Below are 19,589 nucleotides of genomic sequence, written 5' to 3'. Positions count from 1 at the left end.
TGAAAGACTGGCACCCACCTTTTCCTGCTTGGCGGTGGGATCTAGCAGAATGTTGCCATCTGGGTCCAGAGCACAGGTGATCCCACAGAAGAGAGACGTCATGGGCAGGCCAGCATCCATCAAGCCCATGCAGGCGGCATTCAGGCAGCATGAGAGCAGCTGGGATATCGACGCTTAGGGAAAACAACTTAACGGGGAGGTAGTTCTGCACATAGGCCATACTATATTAAGAAAATACAACTATCCACCCTTCACTCCTAGTATTATGTTATCAGTGTTTCAATCAGACAGAACCACCGTTATATGTGCCAGCTACAGAAAGCCTTGAAAATAAACAGCATTAACAGCGACTTTGTAGCAAAAAGGTCTGATTTTACACAGTTATTCTCGGTGAATAAAAACAGTACTGTGTAGTTTTAACAAAAAACACATGACGGAAATTCCAAAATAAAAAAAAAGTGTAAAGCCATCTGTATGGTGACTTGGCAAAGTTGGAAAAACAGTCAAATGAGCACAAAACTTACAAAGGTAACGGTAACTTTTTTATTGCTTATAGATATTTTAAACCATAACTTAAAAAGGAAATACCCCGTCATGAAAGTGCTCACTAATTACATCGTTTCCAATCTATAGTAAAGTCATGATATGAAAAATGAACTTTCAAATAAAGCACTGTTCTGCCCACTCAATTCGTTGACATCGTTCGGTCCAAAAAGAGCAAAATGGAATGTACTTTAAAAATAGCAACAAAGTTTGGCAAAATTGATGCATTAAAAAATAAGGAGGTTTAAGAAACGGCACCATTAGTACGACTGCACTTCTGGGAAACATTTAATACTAAGGACGTAAATCACTAACATGCAAACCCTGAGGTCAAAATGAGTAACATACATGCTCAGTCTGGCCTATGCCAAAATGCATTATGGAATGCCCAGGTCCCTGCGACGCCTGCCATGCACTAGTGGCAAAACCCAGGAGCGTAAGGTCTGAGTGTGCATAGCCCACCAGTCGGGAGGGAAAAGGGTAAACCAACATACAAAGCGCATTGAGGAATATCATTAGGTTTCGAATGCTGAGTGAACTCCAACCGGGTTCATAAAGTGCATTTTACAATTTCAAAGGGCCTACGGGGCCTAACTCGCACTAGTCCAGGCTGGGACAACAAGGTTAAAAAAATAAAATGGACTGTGCGATTTCATTGGACTAAAAAAAGCAAATCAGGTCTGTAAAATGCAGTAGCAAACCTAACTTGACCTGGTCCTATCCAGCCTAAAAGAACAAGCTCAGAAACTGATAGGTAAAATGCACTAAGCGATTTCATTAGGCTTTAAAAGCCAGAAGGAATCCTGTCAAATTTAGAAAGTGCTTTTAAGGTAACAGAGGGCCTACCAAACCTAATCCCTACTAGTTCTCGTCAAGAATGTGAGTGACCATGAGGCTGTAGCCTGGTGATTAAAGTGCACAGTGCAATCTGATCGGCCTTGAAGGGTCCCATGATAAAGACAAGTAAACAAAGTGCACTGTGTAGTTTCATTGAACTTAAATAGAAAACCAGGTTCATAAAGGGCATTTTGCAGTATCAAAGAACCTATCAAGTCTAACTCGCACTAGTCCTGGCCAGCCTAATAGAACCAATTCATAAGCCAATTGGTAACGTGCACTAAAAAATTAAGTTAGACTTCCCACCAAATTCTTAAAGTGGTTTTGTGATAACTGGGGGCCTCCCAAACGCAATCTCCACTAGTCCTGGCCAAGGTGTAGCAACAAGGCCAACGGCCGGAAATTGAAGAGCATAGTGCAATCTCATCGGGCTTAAAAGGTTCAGTGGTAAAGTGTAGGGCGCATTTAGATTTGAGAAGAAGTCACAGCAGCAGCTATTCTCAGGCTAGAGTTGAGTGGAGACGAATCAGCTGCTGCTTTGGCAACACTCTGCACTCACGTTCACTAACTTAAGTGTGTCTCTAAGGAATTTCACACACTTAGCTGAAAGTTGTGCATCTACTCCACTCAAACATGCAGTAATAGCTTTGTTACATTGATTTATGCCCAAGTGTCAAAATACTGGCTTTAACCAGTAACACTTTAAGCAAGGATAAAGGCAAACAGCGTGCATTAATGACTGCTGCTTAAGGTCGCACCGTCGACAATTATGGTCAGATGAGCCTTTTAAGCGCAAATTTATATGCTTTTAAAAGTATTAGTCCACACCTCAGCCTCATAAGTTCTTGCTTAAGGCCATTTTCGTATGCCTAGATCGGTATGGAACTTTTTCCTGAACTTGACAGAAAAAAACGCACAGAGAGACTGCATGGGCCTTTCGAGCTAGCTCTTGCCCGTCATCTTCTCTCGATTTTATTTTTGCGTTTTTTTGGCTAGAATTTTGGAGGCAGGTTTTGGTGAACAACACCCTCTGCGCCCTAAAGTTCAACAGAGATCCTCACACACGGTTCCCATTGAAGCCTGTTATCCTGGATGTCTAGCCTTATCAATTCTTTGAAGGATTCTCTGGGAGCCGCATAATAGACTATAAACTGAGCCTTGACTGTTTGCATAGTCCAAATTCAAATTAGATTTTGGACGACGGAGTGGCAAAACTTACAAATCCTAAAACAATAGTAACTGACAAATGCATGCAGAAAATAGTAAAGGTAAAATGGAAAAGATCAATAAGGCGTAGAACCTAGAGCTGTATTTGTCTGCTTTCGGATTTTACCACAACACTATACAGAAAGTAGGTGTGGTAGGAAATGCTTACTGAGGAGAAAGTGGCTGGGAGAGACAAATGGAAAAATATATTTTAAAAAAGGGGCATTAGATGAGTAAATGGGGGTAACGAAAGCAAAGGAAAAAGAGGGAGGTAAGGCAGAACAAAGGAGGCTTAAGATGAAAAAAAACAGTAGGGCCTAGGAGGAGGAGGAGGAGGAATAGATCAGCAATGGAGTAACAGTCCACAGAGAAAAGGTGGACTGCAAACTGAGAAGCTGAGAGAAGAGAAAAAATGATTAAATTCAAGGAAACGGGTTTGACATAAATTGTATCAGATTCTTTTTTCATAACTACTGCAAAACAATGTAATAAATGTATAGTAAATAATTCATAATGCTGCTTTCTAAGCAACATGTGGACAGTTTAGTGTTACAATTTTAAATGTAAGTGTTGAATATAACCTCAATACGCTCTTTCAAGTCATGGCTTAAGTGTTCGACAAAATCTGCACTTGGAATGTCAAACAGCCCTTCACTGGCACCACAGTACAAACCATAGTACAGTACGAGTCACAATGCTCAATGGAGCCAGTACTCCGATTCTGAGATGGTTACTGGAAGTGCAGAACTTTGAAGACTTTGGATCCACATGTTAACATTCACTTAGCCCTACAAACTCCAGGAAGAAGAGAACTTCCTAGTTTTTGTCAACAAGAGCTTTTGTGGTTGATTTAATAAGTGTTGGGGCTTACTTCACCAATCAGAATGATTAGAACTCTCACCCAGGCTTTACATATTCCAGGAAGAAAATACCTTGGGAGCAGTATTCTGTCAAGAAGGGTTTCTGCTGTTGTTACGTTATGGGACGATCTATAGAGAATGTCTCATCAACCTCCTTCACACTACAGCTCAAAATATTTATCTTGCACTTTATATGATAAAATAAGCTGCCTTTTGGCAAATTTTGGATATCCGAAACTATAAAGAGGAAGTAAAGGCAGAGGAAGGGGTGGAAGTAACGACTCGGGGAACAAGAGACTGATAGTAGAGATAGGGAGCCGGGGCTCATGAAGGAAGTAATGAGATAAATACCGCAGGAACCAGAGAACCGAAGGAACGTAAAGGAACTGTAATAAAATGGAAATAGCCCATGGGGGGGTGGGGACAGAGGGAGCACGAGCATGTCAAAATGGGATGGGAAATTGATGGCAAGGGAGAAAAACATAATATCGGAAGAAGCGTCCCTGGGAGAGACATTGAGTTGCAGTAAAACAGAGCTTTTTGAGGCATCATAGTACACAACAACATAAAGAAGAAAAAAAGAGAGCTGAACGTATACAGTAAATACGAACAATTCAGAACATACAAACCAAACTGCAATGTGCATTAATAAGATGGACAAAATAAGGTGGATCCTCCACAGAGGCTCAAGCGTGAATGCTTCACTGCCACCAGCCAAAGCATCCAGAGGTCGCCGATGCTGCACGCGGCAGATCGGCTCCGTCCTCGAGCTCACACTGACAGGAGCAATAACCCAGACGGCAGGGCATTACACGAGCAATAAAAACGGCTTTCACGGTTGATTACCCTCTCCCACATCAAAGGTGACAGCTGTTTATTGCCTGGGGTGCCAGCAGGCGCTGGAGATCATCACACTGAATACAAAAAATCCACGTCATGCTCTGGTGATGAAGTTATGGCAGGGGTGCGGTACTGTCACCAAACACCGGGTGGGACATAAGGACACTGGAAAGGTCACAGGAGATGTCACATCTGTCAAGAGGTGCTGATTTGTACAAAGTGAAACCAAAACGACCTCATTAGTCCTGGCTTCCGGGCTTAACCAAACTGTGTTATCTTAGCCAAAGATTTTATTTTACCGATCCTCTTTTTCTTCACTGTCGCAAATAAAAGCCCATTCCAATACTGGAGTTCTGAATACCAGATGTATAATAACATATTGCGTTTGATTTAATAGATTATACTGTTGGTCTATCTATACGAATATGGGGTCGGGTAATAACAGTTTTGCCTCGTAGTTCCATAATGGCGCTGTAGACGGGGTGGGGGCAGGATGGTTCCAAGTTCATGTTTAAAAACGATCACTTTTAATGCTCTGTGTATGCAGATTTGTAGAGTGCACTATCCTGGCGCAGAGCAGGTGTGAGACTAGACACACACACAGGGCCTAGTGGGACGAAGTACTCCTGGGGGTGGTGCTATCAATGTATCCACATGTGACAAAAATACACTTTTAATTATGATTTGACTTTTCCATATTTTATTTGATGATTTTGTATGATTTTCAGGGCTCGTATCGTGCACAGGCTTTAAGAGGCAAGCCAGTCCCTTGGCTCAGCTCTGCTCTGCTCTGCTTGCCCTGTTCATTTGTTGGCTCACCTATGTAGCTCGTGCATGGAAGGGCAATACATGGCCCCATGCACAAGAAGAGGCTGCCAATTCCCCATATCGAGATCCCCACATAAAGCTTCTAGCTTGTCTTAACACTAAAAGCAATCCTGTCAAATGTTTATACGAAGAGCGAGTGAGCAAAGCGAGTGATCGTGACCCAGCCCAGAAGTATTTGAAGGGGCCTTCACAAAATTGTTTTTTTAGAAAGAGAATAAAACAATTTTCCAGATACATTTGCGACAAAACAAATGTGATTGCAGTACTGAAAGAGACTCATAAATCATTTCAATAATTAACTTTCCTGCAAATCACAGATGATGGATCTGGATGGTCTGAGGACCTTTCAGCTCATCCTGCCCAGAAAGCAGACTCATGTCCTTTAGCCCAGGAAGGTTCATCCTTGTATTCTGTATGCCTAGAACCACTGTGCTTCAAGAGCAGGCAACACATTCAAATGAATTTAAAACTTTTTGTGAAACTAATGAATCTTGAATTAGTTGTACACGATTATTCTCTAAATTATATTTTCTAAGCATGAAAAAACGGTATTTTATTTCAGTTAGTCATCCACAGTTTAAGAACCAAGAAGGAAACATTGCTGCGGTCATTTCACCTGCAGCATCCTCAATTAAATCTTTGTAGCTATAGTCTCAAAAAGGCATCTTTCCCATCGAAGAAACGCTCCACCTTCACAGTAAAAAGGAACAAAATCTCCCCTTCCATGCCTTTCTTTCAAGGGAAGAAAAACACAAAAAGGTATACTTCCATTGAAACAGGAACTCAGCTTTTACCCCTGACAAAAAGCCAGAGAGCCACCCAAGCACCTCTGATTGCCCCCTTCCACTAAATGGCCACATCCGCCACCACACCGCCGATGGCCCTCTACCCCTTGGTCCAATGCGGACAGCTCGCTTTCCTTGACCCGTCATCAAGGACCCGCCTCACTGCGTATTTCCTTCTTGTCCACTTCCTGGTACTACCCAGGGTACTCCTATTAGATCCATTCTCCCATCCCACCTTCTAGTCGTTTCAGTTTGCTAAATGCTCCTTTTCTGGCATGTCTACTGCAAAAGCACCTCCCCTCACAAGCTCCCTGTATCACCCCTTCAGTGGCTGCACATGGGTCTCTCGTATGCTACCTCAGCCTCCTGAAAACACCAATCAAGAGATGTCGGTAGACAGGAGAGAGGAAAAGAGAGTCAGCCAGAACAGCAGCAGGGGTCAGGACATAAGTGACAAGCAGATGTTATTTTTTTTTTTTTAATCTTGGGTTGGGGTGTGTATGCTGTTTGTGTGGAGTCTATGAGTGTTGTGCCTACTGCCTACCTGGTTCAAACCTATGCCTAGCAGAGTGTTGATAATTCTTGTCAAGTTGTGGGCACCCATGGGATAATATCTATTATCCAATCTGCTAAAATCCTGGCTCTTGCACAATGATAATTCTTGGTAAGTACGGGTCATCCATGGAAGGATGCCAATGGCCCACCCAAGGTGAAATGGAGGCTCTTGCATAACATTAGGAATCTCGTCTGAGCAGCTGGCTGGTATCCATGGCAGGATGCCCGTCCTGACTGATACGGGTCCTGGGACCATGAAGGTAATTTGCTGTCAATTGGGGGTATTCCTACTTTGATGCCCGTTCCCACCATGGTAAAAACCATCCCTGGGACAATGGTGTAATTCTTGAAATCTGTGGGTATCCTCGGAAGGAACCAAAATGCCCACCCCTAATAAAATTATGGTCTACACTTAATGGTAATATTCTTTCATGGCCTACAGATAACCGAGGCATGTTGCCCCTGGGAAAATGCTCAAGCTGGCATAATGATGGTAATTCCTGGCACACTTACAGCATCCACAGTCAGATGGTGCCACATTCTAGCATATTGATGGTCCTGACAAAAAAATTGGTCTTTGTTAATATATTGTGTGCATCAAAGTCACAGTGGTTCCCAAACATGGCATAATGATCACTCTGGCACAGCAGAGGCAATTCCTGGGGCGTCCGTGGCACAATGATGGCTCTGGCACTATAGTGGTAATTATGCCATACTTTTGGCATCTGTTGCACAAACAAGATAATTCTTGATATACGTTGGGGTTCTGGGACACCCACATTGCCACAATTATCCTTCTGTTAAGCTGGTAATTCATGACACACTGTGGACGTGCATGAATTGATAATGTCTCTACCAGATAAGGTGTTACCGAAGAAAAGTAACTTGTTCATCTGCTAGTGACTTTTAGATGTAGATTCCTTACCTTTGAATAGATATTAATGCAATACCATCCTCTGAGGTGGGTCTGTGAACCAAGTTCATAATAGAAAGTCCTTCAGGACCAAACGGGTAATGTGCCCGTTCCTACAGACCTCACTTTCCAAGCAGTAGTGGTTGGTTAACGTGTGCACATGCCCACAGTGCTGCCTGACAGTCAAGGATGTGATAACGCAGTGGTCGCTACTTTAGCTTGGCTAGAATCAGCACACAAACCCTCACAGGTTGTTTTTTTTGCCAGTGCGTAGCAGATCTTAATGCTGACTATGACCCATATAGAGATGGTCAGCTTCTACACTGCTCAACCTTTCTTTGCACCCACATAACCTTCAAAGAGTTGGCCATACACCCTGAACTCTTTTGTATGATCAAGGTAGAACTCCAACAGTCTTTTTGAGTCCAGACAGTGGAGTCTCTCCTCTGCCTTAGAAGGATGAGGGGGGGGCATAAAAAGTAAGCAAGGTGATGGATTGGCCTACATGAAAGGGCATAACCACTTTTGGAGGAGACCCTAGCGGGAAGCACCACTTTGTCAGGATTGAAAGAAAGGTAAGGCAGCTTAGATGACAATGCCTGCAGTTCACTCACCCTGAGGGCAGATGTAATGGCCACAAGGAAAGGGAGTTTCAAAGTGAGAAGCCTGAGAGGACAATGGTGGAGAGGCTCAAAAGGAGCATTCAGCAGAAAAAGTAAAAACCTAATTCAGATCCCATTGGGGAATCAGTGACAACCTCATTAAATGGGAGAAGGGGTTCTGAGGTGGAAGCTCCCGGTTACAGCACCTTTGTCACAAGATGAGTCTCCATGCTCATTTCTCAAGGTTGGAGTCATATACGTTGGTCATTTTATGTGAAAGCAAAAAATTAAACTCAAAACTATTTTTCTTGAAGCCACTGGGAAAGGACGAAGCCCACAGAATGGAAACCAGGGTGCAGGTGGTTAAAATGACTGTTGTACCCAAATTTAACTTATTTGTATTTTTGGAATGCTGCTTCTACTAGCCCCCAGGGCTCTTCTACGTCAAATAGACAAACATATATTCTCATTCATAACTGGAGCCACAATTACACTAATTGTTTGTCAGACGTGATTAAAGAGGGAGAGCTCAAATCTCAATTCTTTTTGGGACTTGCAGAGTGAATTTGGTCTCCAAGACACACAGTTCTGGAGATGTACACAACTGAAGAGCGCTTTTCGTGTAGCAGTTACAAAGGCACTGTAGGTCGCACCACCCCCCCCCCCCCCCCCTCAGTTTCACAAACCGGTACACAAGTGGAAAAACTTTAGGCATAATTTTGGTGTTTTATACCCTCCTCACAGACTAGGCTTATTCCTCCAAAATGGTAAGGAGGGGGGGTTAAGGCGGTGGTGGGAAGACTGACTTACAAATTGTTCGATGACAAAGACTGGGAAGAACTGATGAATGACCACAGCCAAGGTCTGAGGGAGGTGTGGTCAAAATATAGCCACTTTAAGATTCTACACCAATGTCAATACACTCCACTAAAGCTCCACAGAGCGAGTTTGTAATCACACTGCTGGCAGTGAAGGAACGAATGAAGGGGCATCGTACATATCCTATGGGAGAGTTAAAAGGTATCTGAATAAGGGCAGAAAATATGGTCCACTGTTGAGGTCGAACTGGGGGAGCCTTTGATGGTTCAAGAGCAGACAGTACTTTTGCATGATTTCTAAGCACTGTCTACACTGATGTTACATGTAAAGAGCTGGCTGTCAACGGCACTGTTGACAGCAAAAGTCAGGATACTAAGACTTTGGAAGACCACAAAAGTTTAGTTACATAGGCCGTGGTTTGAAGATGTATATAAAGGTTGCGTGTTGTGACTCAATGACAATATATAAAAAATGTATGAGAATTGTGGGTAACTTTTGACTTGCTAAACAACAGAGGACAAGAACAGAGAAGGACAAAGCAGGTGAGAAGCGACATGGTGGAATGTAGTCTTTCTTAATACGGACGAAGAGGAGGAGGGGTATTATAATTATGGGGTTTATTTCAATGCCAAGTTCCAAAGTTGTAAGTCTGGGCAAGGTTTATGTAAAGGGGTATTTTGTGGCCAGCACTTATGAATGTACTAACTTGTGCTTTTTTAAGCTAATAACCAATTGTTACAACAACAACAACAAAAGTATTTGTGGGTATGCACACACAAACCAGGTATTGTTGGCATATGGTTAGGGTAGCGTGGGAGATCAGGGTAACTAAGTATTACATTTAAGTCATGTGGTTAAGCAGTTGAGAATAATGGATGAACTGAATGTGCTTGGGTGGATGGCTGGGTTGGAGAAGGTAGTCAAGGAAGAGTAGTGCCGATAAGGTGGAGGAGACGTGTGAAGGGGCAAGGATGACGTTGGTATTGACACAAGTAGGAAAGGAAGTGATGGCATGGAGGAAGTTTCTGATGACAGTCAACCAAAGTGGACCCTGAGGACATTATGTAGCACTACTTATTCTTCTGCAATTTTAAAAGTGAGAGGCTGTGCAGTCTCCGGTCATTCTCCAAAGACTGTGCACATTTATTTATGTGTGATTGATTATACATGTGTTGTGGAAGGCTGGGTGGGTGAAAATGGTGCATTAGGGGAAGATTATGTAAAAAGCTCTTGTATATTTGCAGAGCAGAGGTTTCCAGAGTCTGATGGAGGTTTCTAGTGGAAACAGATTGTACTTATCGATATGAAATAACGTATTGCCTCCAAGTGGCGAAGGGTGCTCATACCGATATGACAGTTGGTCTCCCAATTGCAATTTAGAGTTGGTTTTTGATACGGAGAGACAAAGGAGTGTCCTTCCAATCGAGCAGTCATGTTGACTTCTTTAAATCTTGATGCTGAAAGGAGGAAGACCATAATTCTATCTACCAATCTGATCAGTTGCATTGGTTCACTGAGAAGTGGCATCCAGAAGTTTGGAAAGAAGTGGCGATATAATGCTCAGGTTTTATAATGCTGTTCCTTGATGCTGAACGGTTAAAGAACAATCTGTGAAAAGATGAAAAACAAGCATTGGCAACACCAACAGGTCTCGCCTATAAAAGAGCTATTGGCTTTGCAATGCGTCTTTTGCCGTGTTGTACACCAGTGTGGCTGCTGTTCAGCACGGCTAAAAGTTAGTGACATTAAGGGTCATATAGTGGAGTGGAGGGGTAGCGATGCTGAAGTAGAGTGTTGCAGAGTGGAGTAGGGGGGAGTAGAGGGCGGTAGAGTTCAGTGGTTGAATGTCCGAGTGCAGTGTCGTAATGTGGAGTGGAGTAGAGTGCAGTGGGGTGAAATAGGAAGGAGTGAGAGGGAGTGGACTGAGGTTGTCTGGTGGACTGTATTGGAGTATAGTAGGGTGGATTGGCGTGGGTGGACTTGATTATTGGTTTAAAAAGGGTGAGGTGGACTTGATTGGAGTGTGGTGCATTCAACTGGGGTAAATTAGATTGGATTGGGGTTGATGGATTGAATTGGAGTGATAGGACTTTGATGGGGTGCACTCAATTGGAATAGTGTGGTTTAGAGAGGGGTGAATTGGAATGGAGTGGATTGGATTCATTGGTTTGACTGGGGTGGATCGGACCAGTGTGGGGTGGACTGGACTAGAGTAGGGGGGACTGGGCTGGAGTGGGGAGGACTGGATTCACTGGTTTGGAGTGGAGTGGACTGGACTAGATTTGTTTGGAGTGGGTGAGCTGAATGTTTGGATTGGAGGATGGTGGACTGAAGTGGGGTGGGGTGGGTAGAGTAGAGTGGGGTGGACTGGAGTAATGTGGGGTGGATTGGAGTGGGATGAATTGGAGTGCAGTGGACTGAAATGGGGCGGGTGGAATGGATTGGGTTGGACTGTAGTTGGGTGGAGCAAGGTGGATTGCATGGAGGTGAGTGGTTGGATTGGGATGAACTGGATTGAGTGGGTAGATTAGACGGGGTGGGTTGAACAAGATTGGGGTGGACTAAATTTGGGTAGACTGGAATGGGGTGGATAGGGTGGGGTGGATTGGACTGGAGTCGACTTTTGAACTGGGGTGGATTGCTAGAGTAGGGTGGATTGGAGAGGGGTGCACTGGAGTGGTGGGGAGTGGACTGATTTGAGTGGGGTGGTTTGCGGTGGGTTGTACTGGAGTGGGGTGAACTGAACTGGTGTGGGGTATACTGGATTTGAGTGAATTGGACTGGATTGGATTGGGGTGGACTTTTTGGAGTAGGTACATTTTTGGAGAGGGTGGGTTGGAGGGGTTTGGACTGGATTGAACTGGAGTGGATTAAGGTGGTTTGAAGTCGGCTGGATTAAGGTGGACTTTATTGGAAAGAGTGAGGTGGATTAATGTGATATGGACTGGAATGGGATGGACTGGCGTGGAATGGATAGAATAGGTTTGAGTGGGTGGATTGGAGTGGGTTGGATTGGAGTGGGGAGGGTTGGACTGGGGTGGACTGGACTGTAGTGGGGCGGTGGATTGGAATTGGATTGGAGTGCAGAGCAGTGGACTGTGCTGGACTGGATTGGAGTAGGGCAGATTTGGGTGGAGCTGGGTGGGGTGGATGGGTATGAATTGGATTGGAGTGGGGTAGATCGAATTGGGCTGTATAGGATTTGTGGGGGGCATTGGGCTGGATTGAAGAGGGGTCAAAAGGGATGGAGAGGGTGGTTTGGAAAGGGGCTCACTGGAGTGGAGCAGACTGGAATGAGGCAGATTGTTTTGGATTGGAGTGAGGAAGACAGGAGTAGGGCAGATTGTTTTGGATTGTAGTGGGGCAGATTGGATTTGGGTAGATTGTTTTGGATTGGAGTGAGGCAGATTGGAGTGGGGCAGGTTGTTCTGGATCGGAGTGGGGTGGTCTGGAGTGGGACAGATTACTATGGTTTGCAGTGGGGAAGAGTGGAGTATGGTAGAAAATTTTGGATTGAGTTGGGGGGATTGGAGTGGGGAAGATTACTTTGGATTGGAGTGGGAAGATTGTTATTGCAGGGAGAGAGATTGTTTTGGATTGGAGTGAGGCAGATTGTTTTGGATTGGAGTGGGGCAGGTTGTTCTGGGTTGGAGTGAGGCGGTCTGGAGTGGGACAGATTGCTATGGATTGCAGTGGGGAAGACTGGAGTAGGTATATAATTTTGGATTGAGTTGGGAGGATTGGAGTGGGGAAGATTACTTTGGGTTGGAGTGGGAAGATTGTTATTGCAGTGGGAGAGATTGTTTTGGATTGGAGTAGGGTAGATTGGAGTGAAAAACTGTAGTGTGGCAGATTGTTTGGGATTGTAGTGGGGTGGATTGCATTAGAGTCAACTGATTATAGTAGATTGGATTGCGATGTGATGGGCTGGATGGGAGTTGGGCGGATTTCAGAGGGGCAGATTGTTTTGGAATGGAATGGGGTTGACTGTTTTGGACTACAGTGGGGGAAATTGGAGTGGGGCAGATTGTTTGGGATTGAAGTGGGGCAGACTGCTTTGGATTGGGGTGGGGCAGATTGGAGTGGGACAGACTGTACTGGGGCTGATTGTTTTTGAGTGGAGTGGAGTGGATTGGGGTGCAGTGGATTGGATTGTGATGGATTAGAGTGGGGTGGTCTGGAGTGGGACAGATTCCTATGGATTGCAGTGGGGAAGACTGGAGTGGAGTAGATAATTTTGGATTGAGTGGGGAGGATCGGAGTGGGGAAGATTACTTTGGATGGGAGTGGGGCAAATTGTTTTGGACTGGAGTGGGGCAAATTGTTTTGGATTGGAGTAAGGCAGATAGATTGGAGTGAGAGAATGGAGTGTGGCAGATTGTTTGGGATTGTAGTGGGGTGGACTGCATTAGCGTGGATTACAGTAGATTGGATTGCGATGCGGTGGATTGAATTGGATTGGAGTGGGGTGGATTTCGGTGGGGCAGATTGTTTTGGATTGGAATGCGGTTGACTGTTTTGGATTACAGTGAGGGAAATTGGAGTGGGGCAGACCGGAGTGGGGCAGATTGTTTGGGATTGTAGTGTGGCAGACTGCTTTGGATGGGGGTGGGCAGATTGGAGTGGGACAGACTGTAGTGAGGCTGATCGTTTTGGATTGGAGTGGGATGGATTGCATGGAGTGGATTGGGGTGGGGTGGGTTGGATTGAGATGACTGAATTGGATTGGAGGTGGGGCAGATTACGGTTGGAAGACTGTTTCGCATTGGAGGGTGCAGATTAATTTGGAGTGGAGCAGATTCTTTTGGTTTGGATTGGGGCAGATTGTTTTGGACTGTAGTGGGGGGAATTGGAGTGGAGCAGATTTAAGTGGGGTGGATTGGAGTGCGGTGGATTGGAGTGGGGCAGGTTGGAGAGGGCAAGACTGGAGTGGGACGTACTGGAGTGGGCAGACTGGAGTGGGGCAGATTGGAATGGAGTGGACTGGAGTGGGGCGGATTGGGGAGGGACAGATTGGGTGGGGCAGATTGTTTTAGATTGAGTAGGCAGACTGGAGTGGGGCAGATTCTTTTGGATTGAGTGTGGCAGATTGTTGTGAATTTCAGCTGGGCAGATTGGGGTGTGGCAGGCTGTTTTGGATTGGAGTGGGGCAGATTGTTTTGGACTGAGTGGGGTGGATTGTTGTGGATTGCAGGAGGGGAAATTGGAGTGGGGCAGATTGTTTTGGATTGGAGTGGGACAGAGTGTCGGAGGCAGATTGTTTTGGACTGGAGTGGGACAGAGTGCCGGGGGCAGACTGGAGCTTGGCAGATTGTTTTGGACTGGAGTGGAACAGATTGCTGGGGGCAGATTGGAGTGAGGAAGATTGTTTTGGAATGGGGTGGGGTAGATTTGAGTGGGGAAGACTGTTGTAGATTGGCATAGGCAGATTGGAGTGTGGTAGTTTGTTGTTTTGGAATGAGTGGGGCAGATTGTTCTGAATTGGTGTGGTGCAGATTGGAGTGGGGCAGACTGTTTGAGATTGGAGTGGGCAGATTGTCTGAGACTGGATTGGGGGCAAACTGGAGTGGGGCTGATTGTTTTGGACTGGCATGGGGCAGACTGCTTGAGATTGGAGTTGGGCAGATTGTTTAGGACTGGCGTGAAGCAGAATGTTGTTTATTGGAGTTGGGGCGGATTAGAGTGAGGTGGGGGATTGGAGTGTGGTGGATTGGAGAGGATTAGGGTGAGTGGTTTAGTCTGGAGTGCGGTGGACTGGAGCAGGGTGGACTGGATTGGTGTGGGGTGAATTGGATTGAGTAGGATGGATTGGTGTGGGGTGAGGTGGGGTGGACTAGCATTGGTTGTAGTGTGGCGGATTGGATTGAAGTGGGGTGGTTTGGGGTGTACTACATGATTATGTGATAAAGCATAATTTCGGAATCTACACATAAGAAAGAAACAATGTTGATTTGCAATATTTAGAACAAGATAATCCTCATCTTTTGAAAACAGCACCCACGAGCAAAAGCAAAACATGAGTGCAAAGTAAGAAAAGAAGACTTGGTAAAATAAAAGACAAGAGTTAATTATAGAAAATAAAACTTTGCAATTTTGTTTGTCCTGCTAAGACCGTTTTTGCCAGTCACACACCTTCTGTTTGCAGGTCCCTATAAGTTAAAATGAAGTTCCTCAGTCATGTCGGGAGCAGAGGACAGGCACTGATTAAGTTGAATCAATCAGTGCTTAGTCCTTGCTCCACAGTCAGGAACAGAAATGATGGTAAGTCAGCAGTGACCAGTTACGAGGCTGTAAAGAATAATGTCGGCAAGCAAACAACCGGTAAACAATGGGCATGTTTCAAGCCCTTTTTATTTAACAAGAGACTCGCTAGCGTGTACTCTCGCAGGCTGGATCCTAAAAACGACTTTCATGGAAGAAGTCAGCTCATTCATACTACACAGCCTGGCTTTGCGTAGAACAGTGAGTGGTGTCACCTTCCCACACCGACAGCTTGGTAGCCATGATCACGCTACCAGGTATATGCGCTCACTGCTAAAAATTCGTTTTGCAACTCATCCTCTGCACGTTCTATTTTGCGGCATTATTTTGGCGGCCCATTTTCGCATTTTCACTGCTCCTTTCACGTGGACTGATGAAATGTCATCTCCAGACTGGATGGAATACAAGAATTGTAAAGATGGAGCACGTTTATCGTGTTAGAACAGAAGAGCACCTTTATTTCATGCCACTGCAATATCAAATAACATTTAAAAGCGTCAACAAGATCAGCAAATGAGTAGCAATTACATTTTGGGGATTAAACAATCTGCAGGTGACTCGAAATGTAGTTCCAATTCACTTTATGCACGAGACAGAATCCCTGCAGTGATAATTCATGCAGTCTGTGGGTGGATTCTGAACTTGATAATGCTTCAAGGAATAACCAACCGATTTATAAATAAATGTATATGCAGGCAAGACACCAAGCAACAAACTGTGTGTGACGCACAAAGGCACTGTAACCTACTTTCTCCTAGGACAGGGGCCCTAGCTCCACCCACTGCGCACACACTGGTGCCTGTGAGTGAGAAATGGCAAAAGTTTTATTTTTATTTTTCTGGCAACTTTCAAGAACGTGATGTGGTCACCCTCACTTCGCGCGGCACTGCAAAGGCTTTTATGAGGCGTTACCGACTTAGAAGGAGCATGTTTAGCATCATAACCAGCTGTCAACCTCTGGCCGTCCTTGGCATTTCAAAAATCTTTTCTTCGGTGTTTTATGATGTGTCTCCGTTTCCTTAAATACATCGTGGCCTTATTCCGACATTTCTCCAGACGAGACGGAAACAGCTAGATGTGACATTAGAGAAAACGTAACTCCCCGCGCCCACCCCGCCTCTCGTTGAAAAAGCGCTTGGTTGAGCGTTGCGTGAAGTCTACTGGAGCGTCACTGATCACATCTGAATGTCAGGGAATGTTTTACACGCACACTAGAGCTCACCCTGGAAAGGTAAAAATAAGTAGTGCGCCGATGCTGCCTCCGCCTGGCCAGTGAGGAAATGGCAACTACTAACCACGTAGCATACTTGAACAGCATAAGAATCGCATTTACTGACAACGAATTTAGAGAACCATGTAGTCAAGTCTTCAAGTACGGCGGGTACTGCCATGTCTCAAAACCACAGCTAAATAAAAATGTTACTTTGAACCTGGTAAATTCCGGTCCCTGCATTCAAGTCCTAAACTTTACAAGCAAAACCAACGATAGATTTCTCAATGACAACTAAAGCATTTATGGCAAATCATGTCAGTGATGCAGCATCTGTATACATTTCCCATGCTTTATTTCCTCTTACATTCTCTAAAAGGAATAGATTTTCTCTATATATTGTGTTTCTGTGGTTTTGTATGCCACATATGACTCTTGCATACTATTAATCAATCGCCTCTAGTTTCTGCATGAGGTCAGGTTCAGTAGAGGATGGGTGTTTATGACGAGGCACAATTTAGAGCTCTGGGGTTGAGGCTGAAAGAGATGCAAGTTTCAAGTTTCTCACAGTGCTCATCAGGGAGTCATAAAGGTGATCATGAAATGGTCACAGAGGTGCCAATTGCAATTACCATTTTATTTGAAAGTGTAAAAGAGGTATATATTAGGGGTTGACGAAGAATTCCGCTCCGCCGACAGAGTTCGTAGAGTCTTGCCCCCTCTGCGCTCCATCCGGAGCATGGAGTTCTAAAAAAACTCCACGAAGTGAAGTTTTTCTCTCATGCGGCTCGCCAACGTTAAGTTGGTGAGTGAGAGAAATTGCTATGTCGGAGAATGCGGGCAGCAGGTCGCCCGCCCGCATTGAGAAAGCTGCTGCTCACATTGAGGAAGCTGAAGCTCGAGTAGAAAATCTACTTGAGTGGCAGAAAGAAGTTAGCGCCCTGTGGCACTCTGCATGATGCTGTTCACGTTGATTTTACAATGTGGGAGAAACTGCTTGTGCTGAAGATCAGCACGAACAGCACGACATACCCAAACTCGACTGCTCACAAAACTCCGTGTAGCACAGTGGAATTTATTTTGGCACTTTGCGAAGTTACGCGTAGCAGAACTTCGGGAACTCCACCCAAGCCTAATATATCTGTGGTGAAATACTGACAGCACCAATTGAAAGGAAAATGCTGTATTAAGTGAGAGGAGAGAGAGAGGTTGGGGGAGAGAGAGAAACAGATGGGGTTGGAGAGAGAGGGTGAGAGGGAGAGGGAAGACAAGAAGTACATGGAAAAAGGACAGAGTAAAAAGACCGATGAAGGCTGGTGAGATGAAATGCAAGCTGTAGATGCAGGGATATCAGAAAGATGCGAGGAGAAAAGGCTGTATCTGTCTAACAAAGAGTTTTCAGAATATGAAGGAGAAAACAGGCATGATTGAGACACTCTGAATACACTCTGCCTTCTACATACCTTAGTTATAGCTGATTCGCCGTTCTCATCATCAGAATTGAAACATTGTCAATTCTATTTATTCAGAACAAAATAATGTGTTACTTATTTAGCTGCTAATGCTAACAAGTGGTGGTAAAACTAATAGGTCTGAGTTGTTTTAGTGGTGTGTGTATTTTGTGATACGTCTGGATGCAATAAAGAAACAAGCATTGGCATGATCAACAAGTCTGGCCCTGGTAAACCAACAGTTTTTTAATTTTTTTGGAAAGCTATGCAACAGACACTACATTTGTTATGGACTAGAAAGTAAAAATGCCACCATCCAACGATGGCGTGCATGTTTGCAAATACTATAAGTAAAAATGATTAATTGTAAAAATAAATGTAAACAAGCATAATCAATACAAATAGGTCTGGATTTTTAAGGAACATTATATGGTAATGTGAAGCTTTGCAAGTAAACAGCATGAGAATGGATATGTATTTGTGTGCAAGCAAAGAACTGTGGAATAATACTGGCATAGATTAAAAGGTCAGGTGACTGTTGCAGTGTCAAGCCGGACAAACATTCATGTAGGTTAATGACTGCCCTACATCCATCTGTGCTACTGCCAGAGAAAAATACCATATATTTCCTAGTTTTATAAGCTCTTTTATAGCATTGCAATGGCATGTGTATGCCCCTGAAAGTTCAAGCTCAGACAGCTGGATAAATAAAGAGCATGATCACAGCTGTGTACATGACAAACACCTTTTTATGGAAGCACACTTCTGCCCAATCAAAACATGTTCTGCTGACTCACAATATGTGAGCGGAGCCAAAGCCCCTCTCTAGTGGTGCTCACATAACGGTCTGGGGACAGCTGTGCTGTCCGGACAGACCACAACAAGCACTGGCAAAGCCAATAGGTCTCACCTATACAAGAGCTATTGAATTTTGGCAATGTGTTTGTCCATGTTGTACACTAGTATGGCTACTGTTCAGCATGGTGGTGTGAAGTGTCAGAGTAGGGTGAGGGAGTAGAGTGTCATATAGTGGATTTGTTGGAATGTCGTAGAGTCGAGCAGGAGTAGAGAATCATATACTTGAGTAGAGGGGAGTGGAGATCAGTGGTTCTGTGGCAGGGAGTCAAAGTGGGGTGGACTAGGGTGGAGTGGATTGAAGTAGTGGGGTGGCATTGATTGTGTAGGATGGATTGTAATGGGGTGAGGTGGATGGGATTGGGGTGGATTATATTGGATTGAGGTGGGTGGTTTGGACTGGAGTGACAGGGGTGTGGTGGACTGGAGTGGATTAGGCTGGATTGAAGTGGGGTGGGGTGGATTGGAGTGTGGTTGATTGGATTGGGAAAGGCTGGATGAATTGACTGGAGTGGGATGAACGGAACTGGGAAGGTGTGGGGTGGGGAGTGGATTGGGATAGAGTGGGTAGATTGGAGGGTGGAGTGAAGTTGGGTAGATTGGAGTGGGGTGGATTGGACGGGGGTGTGGTGGGCTGTAGTGAGATGGATTGGATTGGAGTGGGGTGGATTGGATTAGATTAGTGTTGGGTGTGTTGGACTGGACTGGGGTAGATTAGAATGGGGTGGATTGGAGTGTGGTGGGATGAATTGGAGTGGGGTGGATTGAACTGGGATGTGGTGGGTGGATTGGGATGGGGTGGACTGGTTTGAGGTGGCTTGCAGTGGGATGGATTGGATCAGGGTAGGCTGGATGGATTGGAGTGGGGTGGACTGAACTGGGGAGGGGTGGTGTTGGAATGGAGTGGGATTGGATGGAGTGGAGTGGACCGAAATGGGTTGGGCTGAAGGGGAGTATTAGATTGGATTGGGGTGGACTGAGGTGGACTGGATTGTCATGGAGTGGACTGGAGTATGGTATATCA

At 44.9% G+C, this 19,589-nt stretch overlaps 1 protein-coding gene across 1 annotated transcript in view; it reads right to left on the bottom strand.

The window, feature by feature from the left end:
• Positions 1-19,589, bottom strand: part of EXOSC5 (exosome component 5) — a 149,559-nt gene that overhangs the window by 96,875 nt on the left and 33,095 nt on the right. Inside the window, exon 4 of the mRNA XM_069207520.1 lies at positions 19-159. Within this exon, the coding sequence (XP_069063621.1) occupies positions 19-159 (141 nt within the window). The remainder of the gene's footprint in view (positions 1-18; positions 160-19,589) is intronic.

This window comes from Pleurodeles waltl, chromosome 9, assembly GCF_031143425.1.
Source record: "Pleurodeles waltl isolate 20211129_DDA chromosome 9, aPleWal1.hap1.20221129, whole genome shotgun sequence".
NCBI classification, from domain to species: Eukaryota; Metazoa; Chordata; class Amphibia; order Caudata; family Salamandridae; genus Pleurodeles; species Pleurodeles waltl.
The sequence above is the reverse complement of the archived record's forward strand: the minus strand, read 5'-3'. Positions and strand labels throughout refer to the sequence as shown.